Raw genomic sequence first — 22,538 nt, 5'->3', positions numbered from 1 at the left:
ATTCAATGAATTGCTCACGATTAGTTTCGTTAGATGGAATATATAATTAATGAAACTTTCAGGCGTAGGTTTAAAACCCACGTTTTAATTAGCCTTTTGTCCCAGTACGTAAAGAACACATATCTTAAATGAAGAATTTTCAATGTACCAAAATATAGGAATTTTCAGATTAGAAAATACAATTTCCTTTAAATAAGAAAATAGAAGATAGTAGACAAATGTAATGTAATGTAAAATTGAATAAAGATTTTTTAGCATTATACTTAGAAAATGTAAGAATTTGCAAAAATGTTGTTAAAATATCAGAAGAAAGTTTAGTCCATTTAATGGAACAAAAAATCCAACTTTTTACGATTTGAAAATCCTCGTATATTTCATAAAATGTTAAACACTAAAATTTAACTAGAAAATTACGAACTAAACGTGCCAAGAAAAATGCACAATACACTACGCGTGTTTGTGAATCTTTTAGACTTAATCTACGGTCTTGTCGCACCTTGAAGGATATATATATATATGTATACAACTTGCTTGGATACATTTCAATCGGAAAATCAAATGAAGAGAAAACATAAAATAAATCGATAAAATATCTGTCTAAAGACAAGTGCAATGTTTGCAACTTCAATAATTGAAACGATTATAATCGACTATAATGTCGTACATCTGTTGTACTGTATCTCTTGTGCTAGTCAGACAATGTAGAGCGTCAGATACAGTTCTGCAAGCACGTATGGTGCACGCTGTCCGTTAAAATTTAATTGTATGATTATGGATCGGAATTTCGTGGCAGGGGGCAGACAACGAGCAGAAGATTAGGCGTTATGCAGCTACTGCAATCTTCTTCCGAGTAATTTCTTCTCATAGGCTTTTCAGATTCGTCGTAAGTGATGCAGACTGCTGCATCCCACATTGGACCACGCATTACGTAGGATTTCCTTCTGCCATTCCATCAGTTGCCACGGATAGTAATTGGCACGTAAGTGCAGCCTCGAGATTCACGAGGTTCTCCTTCATTCACAATCTACCTATGAAATTCTACCGGGGAAACGAGGATTTCTAATTTATGGAAAACGATACATTTTGCATTACCTTTCAAGTAGGTCATCGTGTGAATTATAAAATGGTTCGATGGAGAGGAATTTAGACGAGTAACGCAGAGCGAATTAAACGATGAAAAATGAGGAGAAAAGAGAATTATTTTATACCAAGTCTCCTTCGATTTATCTTGCTCATTGCTAGATACGTACTTTCTGGATAGTTTTAGTTCTCCAGTTTAATACTTTATATCTCGGTCGTTTTATATGTTCCGAAGTACCGTTTTAAGGTAATGGAGAGTTGAAATTGGATTGAAATTGACTTGGCCTTTGAATCAGCGTATTTCACCTTATGATCAATTTTAGTAAATTATTAATCCGCCTTTTAGTATTTCGTCCCTGTTTTATCGTATGCACAATCATTCTGTGAATCTTATTTCTAAATTTTCCACAGATGCATAAACCTTCATACTCTACCCATTATTAGAAATACAAACACTCTGTGAATCTTTGTATTTCCAAATCCGCAAAGAAAATCTATCAGAAAAGACATAAACTCCTCACAGTGGCGTCAAAACGACAAACTTTTCTTCTCTTGCCTTGCCCCGCTCTATATCGGGTTCTGCCTCTTCGAATCCCCCGAAGCTAATCGTCGGTGAAGACCACGAACAGAATATAAGGACCCACTCGTTTTACAGCTTCTGAACATCGCGACAGGGCGCCCATTAGGAATATTTATGGGGTACCACGATTCTGTCACGTCCAGAAAGTCTCTGTTTCTCTTTTATAACCCCTCGATACCCTTCTCTCTTTCTGGCCAACTGGTGGACGTAATCGAGCGATAGGGTCATTTGTTAACGGTTAGATAGGCCGGCCAGCCTGGTGTGTACGAGTTAGAGAATGGGGACCACTTTCAGTCCTCTCCATTACAGTGGTAGGTACACCGGCGGTCTCGAAAGGTCGAAGCGCATCAAAGTGACCGAGCTACGGCCATTTTACGCAACAAATTGCCCATTGTTTCAGGGATACACAAAAAAAAGGAAAAAAGAAAAAAAAGAAAGAAAGAACTTCTTCCTACTTTCTGTATTCTGAGATATTTTCCGCGACAATCGTCAACGAAGAGACCCATTGTCAGATACGCTGCGCAATTTCACGTTTCCGTTTTTCTTGAAGCTATATTTCTTGGAAAAAGTGGATGCTTAACGATGAGAACCGCCTCTTTGGGTTAACTTGGTGGTTTGTTTGGTGGAGTATAGGAATTCTTGTGTATCGACAAGGTATAGAGATGGAAAAGTACTTTTTCTTGGTTTATAGTTAGTATTCGTTAATAATAGCAGGTAGAGAATTATTTCTATAAATCTCGTTTGACTATATTAAATGTTATTTTCTTCGTAAATTTATATATGTAGAGATTTTTGTTGCTACATGATATTAAATTTTGTGTATTTGGATAAAATTAAAAGTGGTACTAGAAGCTCTATGATGCATGTAATTTTTTTCTCTTGTTCTGAAAAATGGTACTAGTATAGAATTGATAATGTGATACTAGGAATCCTTATAACGCTGTATATTATATTACGTTTCATTAGTCGCCAGTTTCATTAGCAAAAAAGAGATTCTGGTGGATAAGATTACAAGTGCATTATATAAAATTACAATAAAATTGTAGCCATTAATTTAATTTTAAAAGAGCGTGTAAAAAACGTGTTACAGAAAAGTAGGACACGTTCAGCTATACAAAATGTCTTCTTCACTCCTCATGTTTTGACACTTTCCATCTACAAACCTCGTGCCAGATTTAACGACCTGTAACTATAAACTATCAATAACATATCCTGCTTTACAACTTCCTTCGCTGTCATTCTCTCAAAGTAGTTCTTCACGTATTACGTGGCTATAAATTACTGCGAGACTCTTTGTAAACTTAGTTGCAACGGTGCTCATGCATGAATTACACCCTGTGCACCTATTCCCTCGTGAGTCATATACGTGACTCATCCCTGTACATCAAATAATAATTTCGTGTATGTGTTTCACGACCGATTAGAATCGTCCTATCCATCCCCTAATTCAACGAGTCTCGTTAACACGGGGTAAGAAAGAAACTTCATTCAAGAAAATCGGCTGACTCATCGGTAACCGTGTCGAACGGATCACTGGCAATTTCATGGATGCCAGTGACAGTTTTCTGTGCCAACATCGGGCACCGACACTCCGCGGTTAAAATGGATTTAGGTTTAGCGGGTTCAGTGTATTAAAGACACTCTTGAGCACGGACGTCGGCTGCCAAGTGGCAGGTTCGTTGGACTTGGCAGTCACGGCTCGCGTTTGCTTTCATTTTCGGCTCGATCGGTTCTTCGCGGTAGCGGCCGACTTTACGACATAGCCTTGTGTAGTGAAACTATTTTCACGTGCCGCGAACCATTCACCTCTCGCCGGTATTTTCATCGAGACGACGTGTTCTAACCATTGATAGCCGTCCGACATTTCTGCACGACGTGTAGGTGTCGGTGAACGCGCGCTTTCCTCTTGCAATTGGCGAACAATAGAAATGTTGTGGACGTATTTATGTCCCCTTTGTATGCTTCATACATTACTTTTAATCCTTTTCGAAGCTAATGTATTATTGTCGTGCTGGAAAATACAGTAATATATTAATGTTATGATTTTGGTTATAGTGAAGGATTAAAGTAGTAGAATTAATACATATAGAAAATGATAGAGATATATAAATTACACTTACTCATGAGTTAGATGTATCTGTGCCTCATTTGTATGCCTCGTGTCTAGTGGAAGAAATATGGTTATGTTGTGAAACATGTCGCTTTCCTATTTTATATATGGTAAAGTAAGAGCATAGTATTGGTACAAGTGATAGGTGTAGTTAGCTGATGATGAAGTTGGGTTATTTTGAGATATATTGCGATATAATTAGACGAAGGTTCGACGTTTGATGGGGAGAAGACACGGTAGGGTCATTGATTTGATGTTCACATTTTGCACACATGTAGCACATGTGATGCATGGCTAATGGATTTTGATTATGTGAACGATATCGTATAAAATTATGGCCAGAATTTTCTCATGCATTTTACATATACATTTAGATCTTTATATCATTATCATCTCTATGTGAATCTTCTGCATTTAAGTATTATAGTATTTTGTATTATTTTAATGTCTGTAACATTTTCCAATTTCAACTTGGGCACATTTTCTCTTCTAAATACAAATCGTTATTTTATTCTTCTACGGTTTCAAAAAATGAAACAGTGTGAAAGAACATTCATTATCACATCCCTATGTTTTTCTATAATCATCCAACTACCACACCTATCAAATTAACCAACCAGAAGTTTTTCTATCGTCTAAAACGATACAGTAACAATAGTTTACTGCATTTACTTTCATTTTTGGGCAACAATAATGGGTGGGTATAAGCCGAGTAGAAAGTCAAGAGAGAGAGAGAGAGAGAGAGAGAGAGAAAGTGGTGGTCCTATTGGTCCTTGGTGTAGGGCTGTGGCTAAAGCTCACTGTTAGCCAGCGCTGGAGCAGCCAGCAACCAGCAGCAGCTAGCAGCAGCATCCCGTACGATCAATACGCAGCGCAAGCTGCGAGCCACGACTACGTGAAAATACAACAACGACTACCATGATCGTCACTGACGAAGACGATGACACGACTACTACGTCCATGACGAGGACTGCCTACGTACGATACCACGACATAACGGCTTGGAGCCTCAGGGAGAGGAGGAGGAAAAGGGAGGAGAACGTTGCCAGGCGACGGAAGCTGCCTACCGCCAGAGTTCATCGTCCTCTGGCATGTTTCTTCTCCCTTCCACCCACCCATTCACCCTCCGTTTATCCTTCTCCTCCCCTTCTCTCCCCGCTTCGCTCGATTTTGTCTTGTTCTCGCTCTTTCTCGTTTTTCATGCTCCCTCTATCTGCCTCTCCCTCTCTAACCCCACGCATGCCCCCCTCCTTGACGGTTCGCTGTTGTACCACTCCCTGATTCCCTCTCTGGCTTCTCTTTTACATTCTCGTTCCTTCTCATCTCATCTTTTTCTCTTTCAATCTGTTTCTTCCTCCTCCTATGTAGAGTGCTCTGGCCCTTTTTCTTCAGGTTTCGTATTTTCCACATCGTCCCACAATGTTCGGTCAATGTTTTCCTTAGTCCGATTTTTCCTAGACTGTTTTCTGCAGCTTTATCGAAGAGTCTATTTCTCTCGGGGGCTCTTCTCATCTGAAGAAAATTACTTTGCTAGGTTATCTCTCTTTCGCTTAGGATTCTCGCCTCCCTTCTTTTTCCCTCTTGTACTCGTCTTACCTCCGCGCATTTATTTTTCCCTTTCGCGTTGGTTTGTTTTCCCTCTTCAACCCTAGTTCCCCTCGATGTGCAAGTGAACGTACACAGAGAACGCGCATGCGCGCATCGTCTCGTGTTATATACACGCGAGTCGACGGGAATCGCAAACGGAGGGCAGCTGCCCCACGGTAATTTGTACTCCACCGACCTTCCGCCTCTGCTCGACTTTTCATCTCTCGAAATTGATACACGTTTCTCCGCGATATTCCACGGCGTCGGTTCGCTCTCTTTTTCCCGGTTATTATGCGCTTTTGAATGCGCGCGGACGTTTTTTAACGATCGTCGCCGGGCCACACCGGTGTACCACGATCACCGCGCCATCTGCGGAACCGTGGACCCGCGAATTAATCAGTACCGACCGCCTGCATTGATTTTACGCCAGAGGATATTTAATTCTGCCACGGCATATCGGATTTTCATGCTTTCTGCTCAAGTCGTTGTCCCTCCGTTCGGGTATGGCTTCAGCGCTCAACTCGCGACCATTTTTTTCCTCCATTTTTTCTCGTCGCGCGTTGTATTCGAAACAAACACAACGCGCGAGTTCAATGTCCAGCCTGGATGCTCGTTTCCAATAATATTGCAGCGAAAACGAGAGAGTACATATATAGTGTATCTTCTCCATATCCCTTTATCTTTCCGGCTACCGTTGCACATGTGTACCCGGTTTCTTCTTTTTCTGCCCTCCAGTTTAAGCTTCTCTTTTTCTCGATTTGTTTTCCCCCCTCGATTGTTTGTTTTTTCTCCTTTCCCGCTTTGCGTCTCTCTCCCTAGACCGTTTCTCTTGCCTGAAATTCACATTGGTATATATTCTCCGCTGCTCTTCGTTTCCCCCTTGTCCTAACCTCTTTTCCCCCTCACCTCTTTTCTCATCTCCTACTCCCACCCCTTCTTGTACCACCCGTTCGTTACTCACCATTATCACGACGCACTCGTATTGCAAAACAGCAGTTGCACCTCCGTCGCTGCCGTCGTAAACGTCCACGTCGTTTCCATCATCGCTATTATCACTCACACAGGGAAGATGCGCACGGAAGCTGCGCGTACTGCGCTCTTTAGGGCCTATCCTCAACGCGCCTCCCGCCTCTCCTCTCATCATCGAACCGAGAGATCTTCCTATTCGACTTACTTTCGTTTATTTCCGATGATGGTGCAGCTGCATGCGGCAATCGCTGATTGCTGACGATGATGAGCTCTTTCCGAAGAGGTATTCCCACGTATATATATCGCGACGTTGTTCCCCTTTTCGTGGGACCGGACTCGATGCTCCGGTCTCTTCGTACATTATTGTACGGTTAATTCAGGTGATTTCTATAGACACGAGCGCGCACCATTTGTTCCGCTCGTCGATTCGTAATTGACATGTTTCCTTGGCATTTTTCTTTGTCCTCATGTTTCAGTATCCTTTGTTCTTTATGGATTTGACCGACGATTCGACAACGACGCCATATTGGTTTTTTAGGGAATTGTTGAGAACTAAATTGTAGGTGCATACACAATTAAGAATAGAAATAAGTGAACAGGTAGTAGAAATAGATATTAGTAAAGTTTCGTTAAATACGGCTTCTTTTTTTTACACAGAAATGTAAATTTTAATTTCAATTATGTAATGAATAATTTATATACTGTGAGTATATAAGGTAATTGAAACTTAAGTATATAACACTACTACCAATTCGATTAAACTTTATTGATACCTATGTACTGTTACTACCTGTCCTTATTTTTGTTCTCGACTATATGATACATGATATCTATTGACACAGATATATAAACATCCAATGTGGTCCATATAAACAGGTGAAAAGGAGAACAGGGTTAAAATGGAATAGGTTGAAATGTTCTTTATGTTAAAACTAGTAATTTTGACGAAGAGGGAATGGAAATACGAATAGAATATATAATTTGTGAGGACATTAAAATGAGGAGTTATATTTACTGCACCCGGAAGAATTTTTAATATTCTACTATTACTATATTCATTGATTCTCCAAAAATGTATAATAACGTTGCATACACATGCTGTGTCATTTATCATTTTGTACCAATTTGCTTAAAGAAAGTCGTAAATCGAGAGATTCTAGGTCACCGTTCATTCACAATAAAATGTGCTAACAGATGGCCAGCAAATAGCTAGAAAGTTTCTTATGTACTGAGGTGAAATCTCAGGTAATATAAATGTTATTATTCCCATTGACAGTGTTTTAAATCTTACCCATTGTAAACGGAGATTGAAGAAAGTGGATCACATCCGTATTAATTTTCATATCCTTACATATTAATGTCATATCAGAATGATTAACTCACTGGAATTTTATTTTTTATTTGCAGAAACATTAATATAGATTTATTACTCTTCTTAAGTAGCTTATTATCTATCGTCCTTCATCGAAATCGTTCTCTATTTTGAAACTATATATGCATTGAAGTCATTTGCAGACCTATTGTTGTATAATATAGTATAGTATATACCACAATACTGTTTTGCAATATGATCCCACCTGTAAAGGAACACCAGAGATATTATTGACTGATGTGGGATGAGGATGTGTACTCTCTTGTGTGTGGCGCTGACGCGTATAAATGTAGCGTGTTTTGCTACAGGTGCAACTGTTTGTATATTTATTTCAATGCACCAATTAAATACTTTTGAACTTAGTGGTACATATGTTTATCTAGAAATCCATATTGATAAAGAAAAATATGTTTTATTTATGTTGAAGTAGAATGGAATTAAAGATGGAGTAAGTGTATATCTTTATTCGTATCAGGATTCGAACTCGAGCCAACAGCACCAGTAGCGCGCGCCTTAGTCGTGACGCTATTGAAGCCCCTTGGTGTTCCTTTACTTTTTCCGGTTTTTTTTCCTGTGAATTTACAGTTTGTATCGCAAAGGCTTCCGATCCCACGAGCACACACGCTTCAAACATTGCGTACCAAATATTCAATATAAAGCATGTCTATCCCGAGAGAAATATGTACTTATTACACTATACATTGTGTATAATGTGAAAATTATATTTCTTTTGGATAGATTTTATTATATCCAAAATGACGGATCCACATGAAGAGGGTGTCATTAAAAAATGCGTAACAATACTCTAGTGATTTTTTGAGGAAACTGCCGAAATTTTGGAAAGTACCAAATGCTGTTTTCCACCAAAAGCTGCTTCCCAAATTTTGCAAATTAATTTTCAAAAGCACGAAAAATACTTAGGTTATTTAGTATTCTCCGCTTCGAAATACGGAATTTCAAATTTACAAATCTCCGTATATAAAAAGAAATTTGTTTTAGCAGTTAGAATATTAATAATTATTAATAATTAAAATATTAATAATTAAAATTTTGTTTTTTAAATGAAAATATTTCTTATAGTAATAATATATTAATGATTTCAATAAAAGAAAAGATCTAAAATTTTATTATTTTCCTTCTGATTTCAGAATGTGGACCATAAAATGAAGTTCCGCTCTAAGAAAGGAGCATTGCCCTTCGTCGAGTTGAACGGCGAGGAGATCGCGGATAGCACCATCATCCTTCGCGACTTAAGCGCGAAATTCGACAAGGATTTGGACGCCGTCCTTACGGCTGAGCAACGAAGCGTTTCTCACGCAATGATATCGATGATCGAAAACCACCTGGTATGGGTTGTCATGTGCTGGCGTATCAAGAATCTCGATCAAGTTTTGAAGGGTTACAAGGTGAACCTTCAGCACGCGCTCGGTACTCGCATTCCTAATGGTATCCTCAACTTCTTCTTCAAGCTTACATTCGGGCGTAAGGTAATTTCCTATTCTAAATCCCGTTGTTATATCTAACAAATTTCTTATATTTTGAATATTCAATCTTTGGGATAGATTATAACTAGATGTATCACTAAATTAAGAAAAATTTTAATTAATTATCTATTGTAACAATTAACTCAGATATACCCAATATCCTTGGAAGAGAATGATTAAAAAGTAATTTTATTATATTCTACTTAAACTTTATGGTGCTATTTATCGCAATCAATCTTTTTTTGGAAAAGATGACCCTCTTTAAGAAAATTTCATTTAATAATATGAAAATTTGTTAATTAATATATAAGGGAGGGAGCAATATTTCAAAATGTTTCATGAGATGGATTGGGCATATTTGAGTTAATAAAATATGATTACGTCTATATTAAATGTAATATTTTAAATATTTGAGTACTTGTTCCAGGGTGCGAAAAAAGTGAAGGCGCAGGGTATGGGTGTGCATACCCCAGAAGAGATATCCCAATTCGGTTGCGCCGATCTCAAAGTTCTCTCCGACATGCTTGCCGACAAGCCCTTCTTCTTTGGAGATGAGCCGACTACGGTAAATTTTTATTCACTTTCTTAGCAAATCTATTTGAAGACTATTGCGGAAAAGCACGATAAGTCACATTTTCTATTTGCTATAGGTCAGCAATTTCCAAATTCAATGCATTTTCAAGTAATAATGTGTTACTGAAATTCCTCTTTGGGGTTAAACATACATTTCTACCTTAATTTAAAAGATATAAGATATCAAAAGCGATGAAAGCTTTTTGTAACATTAAAATAAAATATTTTAATTTCTTCCAATAAGTTAATATTATAAGAAACTTTCAAGCTTCTGATATTTTACATTATATTTTTTAAATTATGGAGAAAGTCAAATAAATAACAATTTTGGATTAATTGAGACACAATATTTTAACATCTTTCAATATTTTATTAAAATGTGTTAAAATATTCCCTTTTAGTCATACGGTAACACTGAAATTATAAATTCGACAAAAATGTACTTATCATGTTTTCTCACGTAATCTTCATTCATATTTAATCTCTGCTAAAATACTTTTATATTTGAAACAGTTGGACGTGGTGGCATTCGCCCACCTTGCCCAAATCCTCTATATCGACAAAGACACGCCGTACAGTCTCCGAGATTACATGCAGGAGAATTGTCCAAACTTGGTTGGTCACTGTTCGCGAATGAAGGAGCGATGCTTCCCGGATTGGGATGAGATCTGCTCCACCCTTGACATGAACACGCACCTACCGAAGCCAGAAAAGCAAGAGGAGAAGGAAGGCAAGGAGGACGCGAAGGAGTCGAAGGAATCAAAGGAAGAGAAAGAAGGTGACAAAGAAAAGGCGGATAAGGAAGAAAAAGAGCTGGAGAAGGACAAGGAAGTTGACGAGAACAAAGAAAAGGAAAAAGAAGGGAAATAAGCTGTTTCGAGTGGACATGCAAACAAATAAATCTTTCAAAAAAAAGAGGGAAAGGAAAAAGAAGATTTGAAACTGAAGAAAATTGAGGGTGTGATCTGGTAAGATATAGAGAAGGGGGGAGGGGGTTGAAAAAGGAGGGAGTGCGGGAGAAAGAATGAGCGTGTGTGTGCGTTTGCATGTGTGTGTAAATGAGCGTGCGCGCGCGCAAGTGTGAATGCGTTTCGTATGGAATGCTCGACAGAAAGGAACAGAAAGAGAGAGAGAGAGAATGTGTGCGTGAGAAAGAGAAAGAATGAGTATATAGAGAGCATGACGATAAGGAGGAGGGGCAAGAATGTGCGTAAATGATAGAGCGACAGAAATTCGATGAGTGCAAGAAAAAAGAGGGTAGTAGGGGGGTTTCAGGTTTAGAGCTCTCTACTTATACGTATAGATATTAAAATAGACTCATAATGTTAAATACTTCGTTTATACGTTCGTAACACGTTACGCCATTTCTCATCGACACCCCAGCACACCCAATATCGAACAACAAACTTTATTATTATATTCGACCCAGGGCCCTTTTTCCCCCCGCGAAAGATAATACATACAATGAAAGCTGGATTAAAAAAGAAGAGTGGGAGGAGTAATAACAGAAACGGGGCTATCTTATAAGTCATTAGAATATCGTAGGTTTGCAATATATCAAATGCAATAGCCTGATACATTCAGGTGTGTGAGAGATCTTCTTCGCTGGACAGTGGCCAAAATGAAATGCATCGTATTCGTCGTGCGGATAGACACGATGTGTATTGTATACGATGCAGTTTAATGCGAAGGAGCAAGATCGTTTATGGTTGCGAGACAGGACGATAGATAGCGCCCCTGACACTGATTCAGGGAGAAGGCGTCTTGTGGTCGCTTCTTATACCATTGGCTCTTACTGTGCAAAATGAGTTACGTACCTAGCGTTCCAGCAACGTACCGTATATCACATTATGATCTTCGTTTGATCGTGTTCTTTAGCCACACATGTACATGTCCGTACTTTTAGAATTGCTATTTAATATGTGATGATTTTAATATTTTGCATTTTTTAACCGTTCTTTCCACACAATCGGACTCCATTCGAATAATCATCATTCAAAACGTAATATATCATAGATTCCTTTTTGATACATTTGAATACTCGAATGACCTCTCAGAAATCGTTTTTCATGCAACGATAATCAGAGATCGAATTGTCAGGTGCATCAGAAAAAGAATAATGACTGTTTTTCATATTGTCTTGAATTTGCATCGTGATCTTTATTTTTTTATACGAGTTTCACCTCGAGTAAAATCTCACTTACGTATGTGCGTGCGTCGAGTTGTGATTTTTTTACGATTTATTAACGTCTCTTCGATGAACGAAGGATCATTTGCGATTGCGGATCGACGGTAAATGATAATATTTACGATGATTTGTATATTATTAGAGATATTTATATTGCGTGCACGCGGATGCAATCCGATTGATGGCGCCGTTGGAAGCGGAAACGGCGCCGTCACCGCGCTCTGAAATCGTTTCAGGCGCTTTGTTTCTTCTTTTTCTTTCATCGAGACAAGAAGAAAAAATATAAATGAAACAAAGAGACAAAAGGAAACTATGAAAGAGGCATCAGACAAATATCGATTCCCTCTATCTGTGTTTCCTTTTGATATTCGAAAACGAAATAAAATTTTTTAAAAATAAAAGAAAAAGAAAAACGAATGAAACGCTGTGCTGCCCCCGTGTGTTAGTTGAACTTTATTAGATGACTTTTTTCTTCGAATGTGTGAGGAAAATTTTACATAACGAAGTAAAAGAAGAAAAAAAAGAAAATACAAAAAAGTGTCTTTCACGCATCGAAATGAAGGGAAAAAAACAATTTACACACAGAGAATACACCAAACACATACACGCTCACATAAACACACAAGTACAGACATTTTGATGTATAATGTTATATCGAACGGGAATTGAGTGTTTTTTGTACGAGACCCGCTTTTTAGCAAGCGTTGGTCAGAAAAATAATTCCACGAGGACACGAGTTTAATATAATTAATATTTAAGTAGCTTACTATAATTAAACGACGATTACGATTACATAAAGGACAAAAGGAAAAAACAAGTAAACAATTAGTCTGTGGAAGCTGTTTATACCTTAGGAACAACGCATACGTTTACACCCGTGGTTACATTATTATTATTATTAATTATTATGGATTATTACGAGTACGAGTAAAATAATAAGATAATGAAAAATTAGACGAAGAGGAAAGGAAAGAAAGAAATGAAAAGGAGACAGCAAGTAATAAGAAAACAAGACCATAAACGTTGTAAGCACAGTAGGTAGGCACACATCCAGTACAGTAAGATTATTATAAGAGGAATAATAATAATAATTATAATATGACTGCTCGTTTTATGCTCGGCGCTATACATTTCATTGTCATTATTATATCACCATTTATTAACGAAATACATACGAACAAATAAAATGTGTTTATAAATATAATGTCATCTTTACGAAATTTTCATCGATCTTTATTGAACCGACCTGACACGATGAACGTTATTTTTTACAAGTAACAGAAAAAAGAAGAATCAACGTTTTATTTTGTATTGCTTGTATTTTGCGACACATATTTTCTCCTTGTGCATTTTTAAAGGTAGCACGTATACACTGCATGCAAATTTAGGTTAGGCGATATACGTAATTTAGGTTTCGTTTTTAAGAGAAATCTTCATTTTTTAATCCCCCCTTTTTAATTATGTTATAATTATAACGAATATGTACATACGTCGTGTATAAGCTGTACGATCAATAATTTTTTTCACACAAACCTTGATATAAGTTTTATATTGATATACATATATACATAAATGAAATTAAAGTATAATTAGAAACAAGTAGAACAATATGTGCATTATATTATAAATAATGAATAAGAACAAAATTGTCGATGTCGAGTTAGAGATTTAATAAAACACAATAAAAAAATATATTCACAATGGTCGATATTAATGTTTATTTTAGTTTATTTTCAAAAGTGCCATAAGACGAAGATGATAAAACGGAAGAAGCATTTAAATAGAATAAAAGTATGATTAGACTTGTTTATTATCTAAAATCTGAAGATTTACATAACAACGAACGATTGAAACGATTCTGTAAGATAGTTTACAATAGAATACTTTTAATTTGGCGTAATTTTCAACTGTAGCTGTATTCTTTTTAAATTTGTTTGTACCAAATTGTTTGAATTAATGAGACATATAACTCTTTCATTTTTATCATACAATTTTGAGAAAATTTTACTGTTGATTGCTTTTAAAAGAATACAGCTTAATAATACTTTTTAGTAATTAAAGCTTTATTTTACGACCTTCTACTCGGCACCAAGATATGTATAATATTGCTATAATTTAACGCTACGATTAACCTGTATACAATTATTCAGTGCCACGCAGATAGCTTTTTATTTTCCGAATCTTTTAGATTTGATTATGGTTACACATTAATTTTTATTTTCTGTTTAACTTTTCCTAAAACTTCTTTTGATCGACTTTTTTTTCAACAATGCTTAGTCTATAAAGATTAATAACAGGTTTGTAAAAGCAATAATCAACTCAGAAATCAACTTTAGAAACTAAAAACACAAACTTTTAGATATTAACTCTCCTTTTATTACATTAAAATATTTTTATCAATCGTGTAACTTGATAGTAAGTTATTTTCTGAAAGTCAGAAAATTCTCTAGATATGTAAAAATAGACGCAAGCAACTAATATTGCTATACATGTGGTCCCTACTGATTCAAAAATATTTTAATCATGTTCTAAGAATTGTTGTTGGAATATAACCAATGTTTTACTTTCTAAAAAAATAATTTCTGTCTATATAAGACTAATATTTAAAGAAATTAATATACATATTCGTAATGTTTGAAATAAATTACTGTCAAATATCTCATAAAACAAAAGGAAGTTCAGCAGAAACTACATAGCTTCAAATCTCTACAGTTTATCGCACATTTATTTTTATATTTTCATAGATATAATTAATTTTCAAGATTATATATATTAATCTAAATATCATTATGGACTCGATCTAGAGTACCATGTTCGAGGTAGTGTAATTAAGATCTTAATATTGATTTAATATTTTATGTTTTTTAATATCTCTTAATATCATCCTTCCTAGGATTTTTAACTCTCTAAACTTTCGAAGATGTCAAATCAATCAGATTCGCAAATAAATTTAGAAAATAATTTTTTCAATTCATTTAACAAGATATATAGCAAAATATTGTAACACACATTAATTCCGTAATCGCATAGTTCCATTTTACCCTCATTCTCTTATCTAACAATATTATCTGCGTTTTTGAACTCATATCACAAGAAACATTAATATTTGCAATTCGCATATTCTAAAAAGTGTCATTGCAACATATTAACATCATAAAAAATATGATAGGTACTTGTCCAGTTCGTCTTAAACTCTGCTATTGAAGGTTTCTCATATGTAATATCTTAACCATCACTCTCAAGCGAGTGAAACAATTTGAAAGAACTGTACGAACGGTAAAATGCAAAGAATCATGACAGCCTCCTCAAAAGGCTGTACTAGCCGTGGACGACTGCACGCCGGACTTTGAATTTGATCGTCCGGCGTGTGACTATAGCTACGTGGACGCAGCTAGACTTATTGATGTCGATTCAGTGACGGCTGATCGTGGTTTCACGTCCAACGAGTCATAAAGCGGAAACTCACAACAGAAGAGGCATTTCAGGAAGTACGGCACCTCGACGTAGAAGGATGGTGGCATTGGGATTAATGGCGATGTGGATTGCTTGTAATAGCGATACTCGGCGTTACTGGAAGATGATAAAATATTTTTCTCGACAAATCTTTCTTATTATTACATACTACATTTTATAAAAGATTTATATAAGACTTAACCCATTGTCTTAAGATCTCTGCAATATTTACTTTAACCCTCAAACAGTATTGTTGGGTTAATTATGATAATTGTTAAAATAATTATTTAGTTTACGTCTCTTAATCTCACAACCAGATAAAAAGTCAGTTTTGGTAACATAGAAGTGATTATTGAATTTGAAAATTGAATTTGAATATCATATTCTTTCCCCTCTGATATACAGTTTATAGAATTGAAGATAGACATTGAAATACACAATCTACCTTTGTTGAATCATAACAATAATCTATACCACGATTATGACACGATATTATAAGACAAGGAATTAGTAAAGACTGAAGATTTGATAAAGTGATACATGGGTTGTAAATCGGGAACTTACTCGCGATACCTCTCATCAGAAGCTCTTTCCAATAGAGGCATACCAGACAAAAATAGGATAATAATTGTAGTGAAGATTGGGGAAGCTATAGCGATCCATTCAAAGCCTTCAATCACGTTTAACGATATCGTGAAAATACCCCACCATACCACTATTTCCCCGAAATAGTTTGGATGCCTGGAGAGTCGCCATAATCCTGCAATTAAATATAAAGTGAACAGCAGACTTTGAATAATACTTTAAAAAGTTTAGTATAGAAAATATACCATCATTGCACCACTTTCCATTATTTATTGGATCTTGTTTGAAAGAGAATTTCTGTAAATCGGCATATGTTTCGGCTAATAAACCGGTCACAAAGAGTCCTGTACCAGTGCTATCTAATGTTGTCATAGTTTTAGGAGCTGGTGGTATTTTATGCCGCGGTGAATTGATGATAATCACTGGTAAACTTACTACATAAACCCATATAGCCTAAAAATAAATTTTAATTAGTTATATATACATATTTATTGTGTTCTAAACAAATATTTGATTTTGACTAAACTGTGCGTAATCTTAAAATTGTTTGTCACCTGAAATGTCCAAAATACAGCGAAGCGAATCACGTTACTGCGGCGATCTTCAAACCTCTTGTCACGACCAATTTTAATAATTCGATACAACAGATATCCAGAAAGACGAATACCCCATAAGCAAACGAATATGGTGACCATAAGCTGCCTGCTGTCATAAGGCTACGATACAATTGTTTACACAAATATAAATTAATAATTTACAAATTATTTATACGATAATAAATCAACAATTTTAGAAGTTTTACCTATTGATACATTTAACATACATTTTATTTGTATGATACGTACTATAGAAAGCAATTTTCTTTTTAATCTCTAATCTCTCTATAGAGAAAGATTCAATGTTAAATATTATATTTTTTTATAATAATCTTAAATTATTTGCACTTATAATTTAATAATTTACAATTATAGATAATGTAAGCTTTTGATGAATTTACTGATGTGGATTATATTAATCTATTACAATATAATATAAAATTACTATAAGACACTTCCCCAAAATACCTTATGGTAAATTTCATAAAGATACGTTAATAGTTCCTCGAACCTGAGAGGAAGTATTCGAATTACCTCTTAATGGCGGCCATAGATCTCTTTCGAAAACAAACGGTCGTGTAAAAATAAACTGTGGCGGTTGAATCAAACGTTCAAATGTATCTTTCCGCGCATTTTCGATTAAATGATTTCGGTCTGTTGTTCATTTACACGAGCACGAGCATGGAAGCGGTTTTATAATTAGAATACCTTGCCCACTTGGCCGAGAAAAAAAGTGAGAAGGGCGAGGATGATGAAGTTCGTGCCGCCGGCAAAATCTGTTAATTTGTCCAGCTGAAAGGTCGCCGCAATCGTGAAGAAGATGATTTGCATGCCAACGGTGACGATCGCGCTCACCGCGAAGTGGTCCTCGTCTAAAATATCGACCGCCATTGATCCTAGTTGATTGCCCACTCCCGCGCTCGATGAACTATTTTCGAATCTGGAATCGTTAATGAAGATATTACATGTGCGTTCATGTATATGCTTTGTTAGATAGAGATCTAGAATTTTACTGTTTTAATTTCATTACAGAATGGAACTTTTGGTCACCTATTCATAACTTCATATGTAATTACGTAAATAATTTTTTTATGTCATTTTATTTTATGTAATTAGATATTTTATGATATTTCTTTAAAGGTTATATTTTTTTATGTATTTAGATATTTGAACTACTTGTTTATAACTTTATGTAATAATTAAATGTCAGGGTTATTTGTAACTTTTTATTTTTGTACTTCATAATAGTCCTTTACAGGTTATGTTTCTTTCCTTAAATTTGTTTAAATTATCTAGTCAGTCTTTCATAATTCCGTAATTATTAATAATGAATATAATCAAATAAAGTAATTTAATAAAATAATTAGGAATTAATAAATGAAAGAAAATTTATTCTTTGTGTTCTTGTAATATCATTTATATATTATATCTTAGCAATTTGTGTTACAGTAATTGCTTATAATACGATTGATGTAGTAGATTACAAGCGTAATAAGTGTAGTTGGAACAGCAGTGTTATAACTGGTAAGTAGTATAAGCAACGGTTTGATCAGACTTGAGAAGATTATGTGTTGATACATAACTCAAACATCTGACATCTTTATGATTCTATTTTGTTTCTTGTATAAGCAGCCTTGATATCTATAAGTAGGCTCATTTATAAATTATATCGGCTCGTGCGTACTGCAATTGCATTATTCAATAAGAATAGTATGTTTCCAAAAACATAATATATCTACTTGAAACTGAAGAAAAAACATTTTATAACTTTTTAAATCTATTTTATAACATTTTATAACATTTATTTTATAACTTGAATCGCTTAATTTGGAGTCAAATCTCAATAAAATTATTGATAGAAACTTAAAACAATTTATGTGTGTCAACTTGAGATAAAAATGTGAAAGATTAAAATAAAGGTGCAATGTTTAAAAATGAAAAATTTTTAATTCAAAGTTAAAAATACAGATGCTATATATTCTCCATTAGTTTGGTTAATATATTTCATTGTATAACTTTGATTCCTGCGTCAACATTATGATCATTTAACTGCCACTGCATCGTAGAGCGTCGCAATGCAGTTCAGTTTGTTCAATATCCTCACAAAAAATGTTCAGAAAGATACCATTCCTTTTACAACATATACTCGTAACACTTAAATAATCTCTTTTATCTAATGCAATGAGATTTCACAAAATATTTTCAGTCATAAAAAAAGTAAAAAAAAAAAAAATCATTATTTGTATTTACCGTTCTTTAATTCGAAACTTTTGCATTATATATTCTCACAATTCTATCTTTAATCAATCATAAGACAAAACGTATCTTCCTCAAAAAAAAAAAAAAAAAAAGAAAAAGGAAAAGAAAGAAAAGAAAAAAACTCTGAAATATCAATTACTTATTCAAAACAATACGAATTTCCGGAAGTGCACATTATCACCACTTTCGAGCCAGTATAAAAAATTCCTACCATTTTTCTACTATGAAGATTGAAAAAGCAACTTGTTCGATGTTATCAATGAAAAACAACGCGAAGCACCATTCACGAGCTCGAGTATCGCCAAATATCAAAACTGAAACCGTTAATTGTTATTCGATTAACCATTTTTACGTTGGAGATGAATGCGGATCACACGAGCCACTGTCACCTCGAGAATACCACGGAAATTTCAGCGAAGTCACAATATCTTAGTAGCGCGAATTTTTAGCTAATGAAGAACGTACAGAGTCTGTGCGATGGTATATACATCGGTTAAAGGGATACGACAATTACCTCGACAGAGAGGGACATCATCGTAGTAACTAACAGAACGGGTGGACTTACTTCCACCCGCGGCGACAAGCAGCGGCAGGACTACGAGGGGATTCAATGTCGAGTCGAGTCTAAAACGAGAAACCCATGATCACGTGCTATGAAACGACCGCGAGCGCATCGGCGCTTTTCTTCTAGCTCCGTCCTTTTCTCGCTACGCTACGCGTCTCTCTTTGTTTATTACTCTATGGTGTCGACCTATTGGATTTCCCGATTCAGATTGACCATCTGGCATTATGGTTTATTATAATTATTTCCATAATTAATACTTTTCCTCATGATTACTTTACCATTAGTGATTTCATTAGAAAGAATTATTATAATTTGTTATTTAAAATGATTTAGAAAGGGGTAAAGATATACTATAAGGTTTTTAATTTATTTCATGTTCTTTAAGTACGTGTATATGATGTTTACTTTTGTATATACATTTTTTGTAAGTATAGGTAACGTCTTCATGAAAGATGTTTTTTTCTCTTTTTTCGATAAAATGATTGTTTTTCTGCTTTCTGCATAGTTATTTTATCACAATTGCTCTTTTCTCTCAGAGCGCTGTGATCTGCGCCCATTCAGCATGGAATCAATACGTACACGCGAGCGCGGGTGAGTTTCCAGTTAAATGGAACATGGCGCATTACGCTTTTCGTTTGTATTGTCATTCATTTGTACTTGCAAAAACAATGGGCATCCTTTAAGAGACATCTTTTAAAATGCTCGAGTTTGGTATTGAACTTAGGAATTTTTTTTGTAATTATACAAAGATGGATGAAAATAAAAAGAATTAGTAGATTGTTTCTTCAAATCGAATTAAGAATAATTTATTTTAGTATTGTACATTATATTATTATAATAGTAACTTTACAAACAATAACTATGCCTTAGATAAGATAACGCTTCTCAATGCGTATTTTCTTATAAATGTTATAAAATCCAGTTTGATGAAGATAAATGATTATAATAAGTGTTTCATGATCGCGCGTTACATTTTGGTCTTCCTTCGCGATAAAAAAGTATAGAGATCCATTGTGTATGGAAATGTAATAATTTATAACTTGCAGTGCTCTGTTTCTCTTAAATGAATTGGAAAATAATATTAAAAATGTAGCATGTTTTCTTGAATCTTATTGATCTTCCATTTTTACAATATCCTCAACTTCTTCTAATTCATTTCAACAGCTGCACTGCACAACTCGTTCCAATTGTTTCATTTTTTTCTTAAGCTAATACCTATTTTAGATTTTAAGATCTAGTATATTTGCCCCAGATGTGAAGCATGAAGACAGATGCAATGAAGAGAAGAGACATAACAAGCACAGGCACTGGTCCTCTGTAAATAGATATTTAGATTATTAGCATTTGACTCAAATATATTAGCTCATGAAACTATTTCAACACCTCTAGAAACATTTTATGTATATATTATAAACAATATTTTGAAATTTCATTAGCACTAGAGCAAAACACGACTATTGTCAATAAACGTAATATTGATAAAATTTGAAATAGATCTGGACATATATAGTACTTACAAGATATTTCTTAGAAACATATACTTTGCAAAGATTACTACAGTATTTCAACAGTCAATAATTTCCTATATTAATAAACTAGAATATTTAGCGAGACCATTTGTAATACTAATTGTGTGTTTAAGGCTACTATTCATGCTTTATATTAATTTTTCACTAACCATATGTTTGCAATAAATGTCTTATATATTATATATATTATAATAAATGTCTTGAATATGTTTATAAAAAAATTCTGCAGTTGGTATTCAAATATTTTCATGGGCAACTATACATATTTGAATTCTATATCTCTATATTTTTTCTCAAGACTTTACGTTTACTTACACTTTGATGCCAGGAGAGTCATCGGTATAAAACCTCCACATGCCATCAGAACCAGCTCCTGTGTTTCTACTTCTGGTTGAAGTAGTTGTCGCAGTTTTCCTTTGTCTAACTGTACCACCACCACCTGTTCTAGGTACTATAGCTTTGCTTGGCGATCGGCCCGTGGCTCCAACTGAAGTAGAACTAGCTGCAGCAGGCTTAAAAAGATAAACAAAATATAACCATAAATTTCTACACAAAAAACTGTCTTCATTTCCTATTTAAAATTTTTACGAAAATACTTACCATTGTTTGTTATGTTTTCTTGACGCTTGTTCGTCAGTAAAGTGCCAAATAAGGAAAAGTTTGTTTTATAATTTAAAATTTTGTTTAAACTCACAATGAATTAATATGTGGATTCGCTTCACTTTTTTAAGATACGTTTCGTTATCTTATTGTGAGCAACATTAAGAGAATATTGGAATAAAGTGACTTGGTAATATTGTATCGCGCAAAGCCAACCTTCTACCAATTAGTTTTAAACGTTTACTGCTAGCATAAAGCACGGTATAAACCGACGTGTCACATGCATACCATCCACGTAGTGAGCTCCAGACACGTCATCATATGCCGTTAAATTCATAGTGATGCGTGAGCGTTGATCTTTATGCCGCGTTTTCATGTGAAGAATCGTGACCAAACATTTTATCAAACTATATATAATTACAGTCTGTGAATAATATCCAATTATCTTTAAAAAAATGAGCAGTTGCATAAATAATTATTTTCAAATTAAATTAGCAAGTTTTGTAGAACTTATTAGATCATAAAATAAATAGAACACAGTACGGCAAATTTAATTGTAAAATATAGCTTGATATTAAAAATTATCTGCTTTATCAAATTTAAAATAAGATAAAAATGAAACAAAGATATAAATAAGATGTTTTGATATATAACATAATAAAAGTGAAAAATTTTGAAATATCACGAAATATCACGCTAATGATTTAAGTATTTGTAATTTTATAAAATTTCAATTTCATCGATTTTGTTAAATAAAAAAAAACTATAATGTTGCATACTTATGATAGTATAGGGCATTTATTTGTTATTTACAGAATATATGATCATTAGTTTGTGTTTCACAGTTTTCTATATTAATTATATTTTTGGTAATAAATAACATATAACTTTTATATAAGTATAGATTGCGCGAATTAATGCATGTAATTTGTCATACTGTGATTCTATACAAAAGATCTTAAGTATACGTGCATGTATAATGGTCGCACGCATAATAATTTATGTTCT

At 34.6% G+C, this 22,538-nt stretch overlaps 3 protein-coding genes and 1 long non-coding RNA gene across 5 annotated transcripts in view; 1 reads left to right on the top strand and 3 right to left on the bottom strand.

The window, feature by feature from the left end:
* LOC126864960 (failed axon connections) overlaps positions 1–13,163 on the top strand; it is a 56,322-nt gene extending 43,159 nt beyond the window's left edge. The window contains exons 2-4 of the mRNA XM_050616910.1: positions 8,847–9,185; positions 9,610–9,747; positions 10,269–13,163. Coding sequence (XP_050472867.1) covers positions 8,847–9,185; positions 9,610–9,747; positions 10,269–10,625 — 834 coding nt within the window. The 3' untranslated portion in view covers positions 10,626–13,163. The remainder of the gene's footprint in view (positions 1–8,846; positions 9,186–9,609; positions 9,748–10,268) is intronic.
* On the bottom strand, positions 2,325–7,906 carry LOC126864969 (uncharacterized). Its single transcript, XR_007689400.1, has 4 exons — positions 6,319–7,906; positions 5,367–6,190; positions 3,781–5,282; positions 2,325–3,671 (listed from the first exon to the last, which is right to left on the bottom strand). It is a non-coding gene; the product is annotated as an uncharacterized LOC126864969 (long non-coding RNA).
* A 572-nt stretch (positions 13,164–13,735) lies between the features above and the next one.
* LOC126864962 (uncharacterized) lies at positions 13,736–19,515 on the bottom strand. Of its 2 annotated transcripts, none has more exons than XM_050616914.1 (6): positions 19,351–19,515; positions 17,286–17,517; positions 16,536–16,697; positions 16,227–16,434; positions 15,961–16,156; positions 13,736–15,513 (listed from the first exon to the last, which is right to left on the bottom strand). In XM_050616914.1, exons 2-6 carry the CDS (start codon positions 17,466–17,468, stop codon positions 15,321–15,323), a joined length of 942 nt encoding a protein of 313 aa, XP_050472871.1. In that variant the 5' UTR covers positions 17,469–17,517; positions 19,351–19,515; the 3' UTR covers positions 13,736–15,320. The 2 variants fall into 2 exon arrangements, with proteins under 2 accessions (XP_050472871.1, XP_050472872.1); XM_050616915.1 differs by lacking the exon at positions 19,351–19,515 and adding an exon at positions 19,048–19,296.
* Positions 19,516–20,178: 663 nt separating this feature from the next.
* Positions 20,179–21,857, bottom strand: LOC126864967 (protein transport protein Sec61 subunit beta). The gene is made up of 3 exons (XM_050616923.1): positions 21,531–21,857; positions 21,246–21,442; positions 20,179–20,716 (listed from the first exon to the last, which is right to left on the bottom strand). The coding sequence occupies exons 1-3, from the start codon at positions 21,531–21,533 to the stop codon at positions 20,629–20,631; spliced, it is 288 nt and encodes a 95-aa protein (XP_050472880.1). The 5' UTR covers positions 21,534–21,857; the 3' UTR covers positions 20,179–20,628.
* Positions 21,858–22,538: the final 681 nt, after the last annotated feature.

This window comes from Bombus huntii, chromosome 4, assembly GCF_024542735.1.
Source record: "Bombus huntii isolate Logan2020A chromosome 4, iyBomHunt1.1, whole genome shotgun sequence".
In the NCBI taxonomy this organism is placed as follows: Eukaryota; Metazoa; Arthropoda; class Insecta; order Hymenoptera; family Apidae; genus Bombus; species Bombus huntii.
The sequence above is the reverse complement of the archived record's forward strand: the minus strand, read 5'-3'. Positions and strand labels throughout refer to the sequence as shown.

What these genes read in the sequence shown, in the direction of transcription:
- LOC126864962 (XM_050616914.1), bottom strand. Translation starts at nt 17,468, where the DNA reads ATGGCGGTCGATATTTTAGACGAGGACCACTTCGCGGTGAGCGCGATC. An exon ending in TGGAAAGTGGTGCAATGATG is followed by an intron (nt 16,157 to 16,226) that starts GTATATTTTCTA and finishes ATTTAATTGCAG; the next exon opens with GATTATGGCGACTCTCCAGG. An exon ending in TCTGATGAGAGGTATCGCGA is followed by an intron (nt 15,514 to 15,960) that starts GTAAGTTCCCGA and finishes ATCATCTTCCAG; the next exon opens with TAACGCCGAGTATCGCTATT.
- LOC126864967 (XM_050616923.1), bottom strand. An exon ending in GACTCTCCTGGCATCAAAGT is followed by an intron (nt 20,717 to 21,245) that starts GTAAGTAAACGT and finishes ATCTATTTACAG; the next exon opens with AGGACCAGTGCCTGTGCTTG.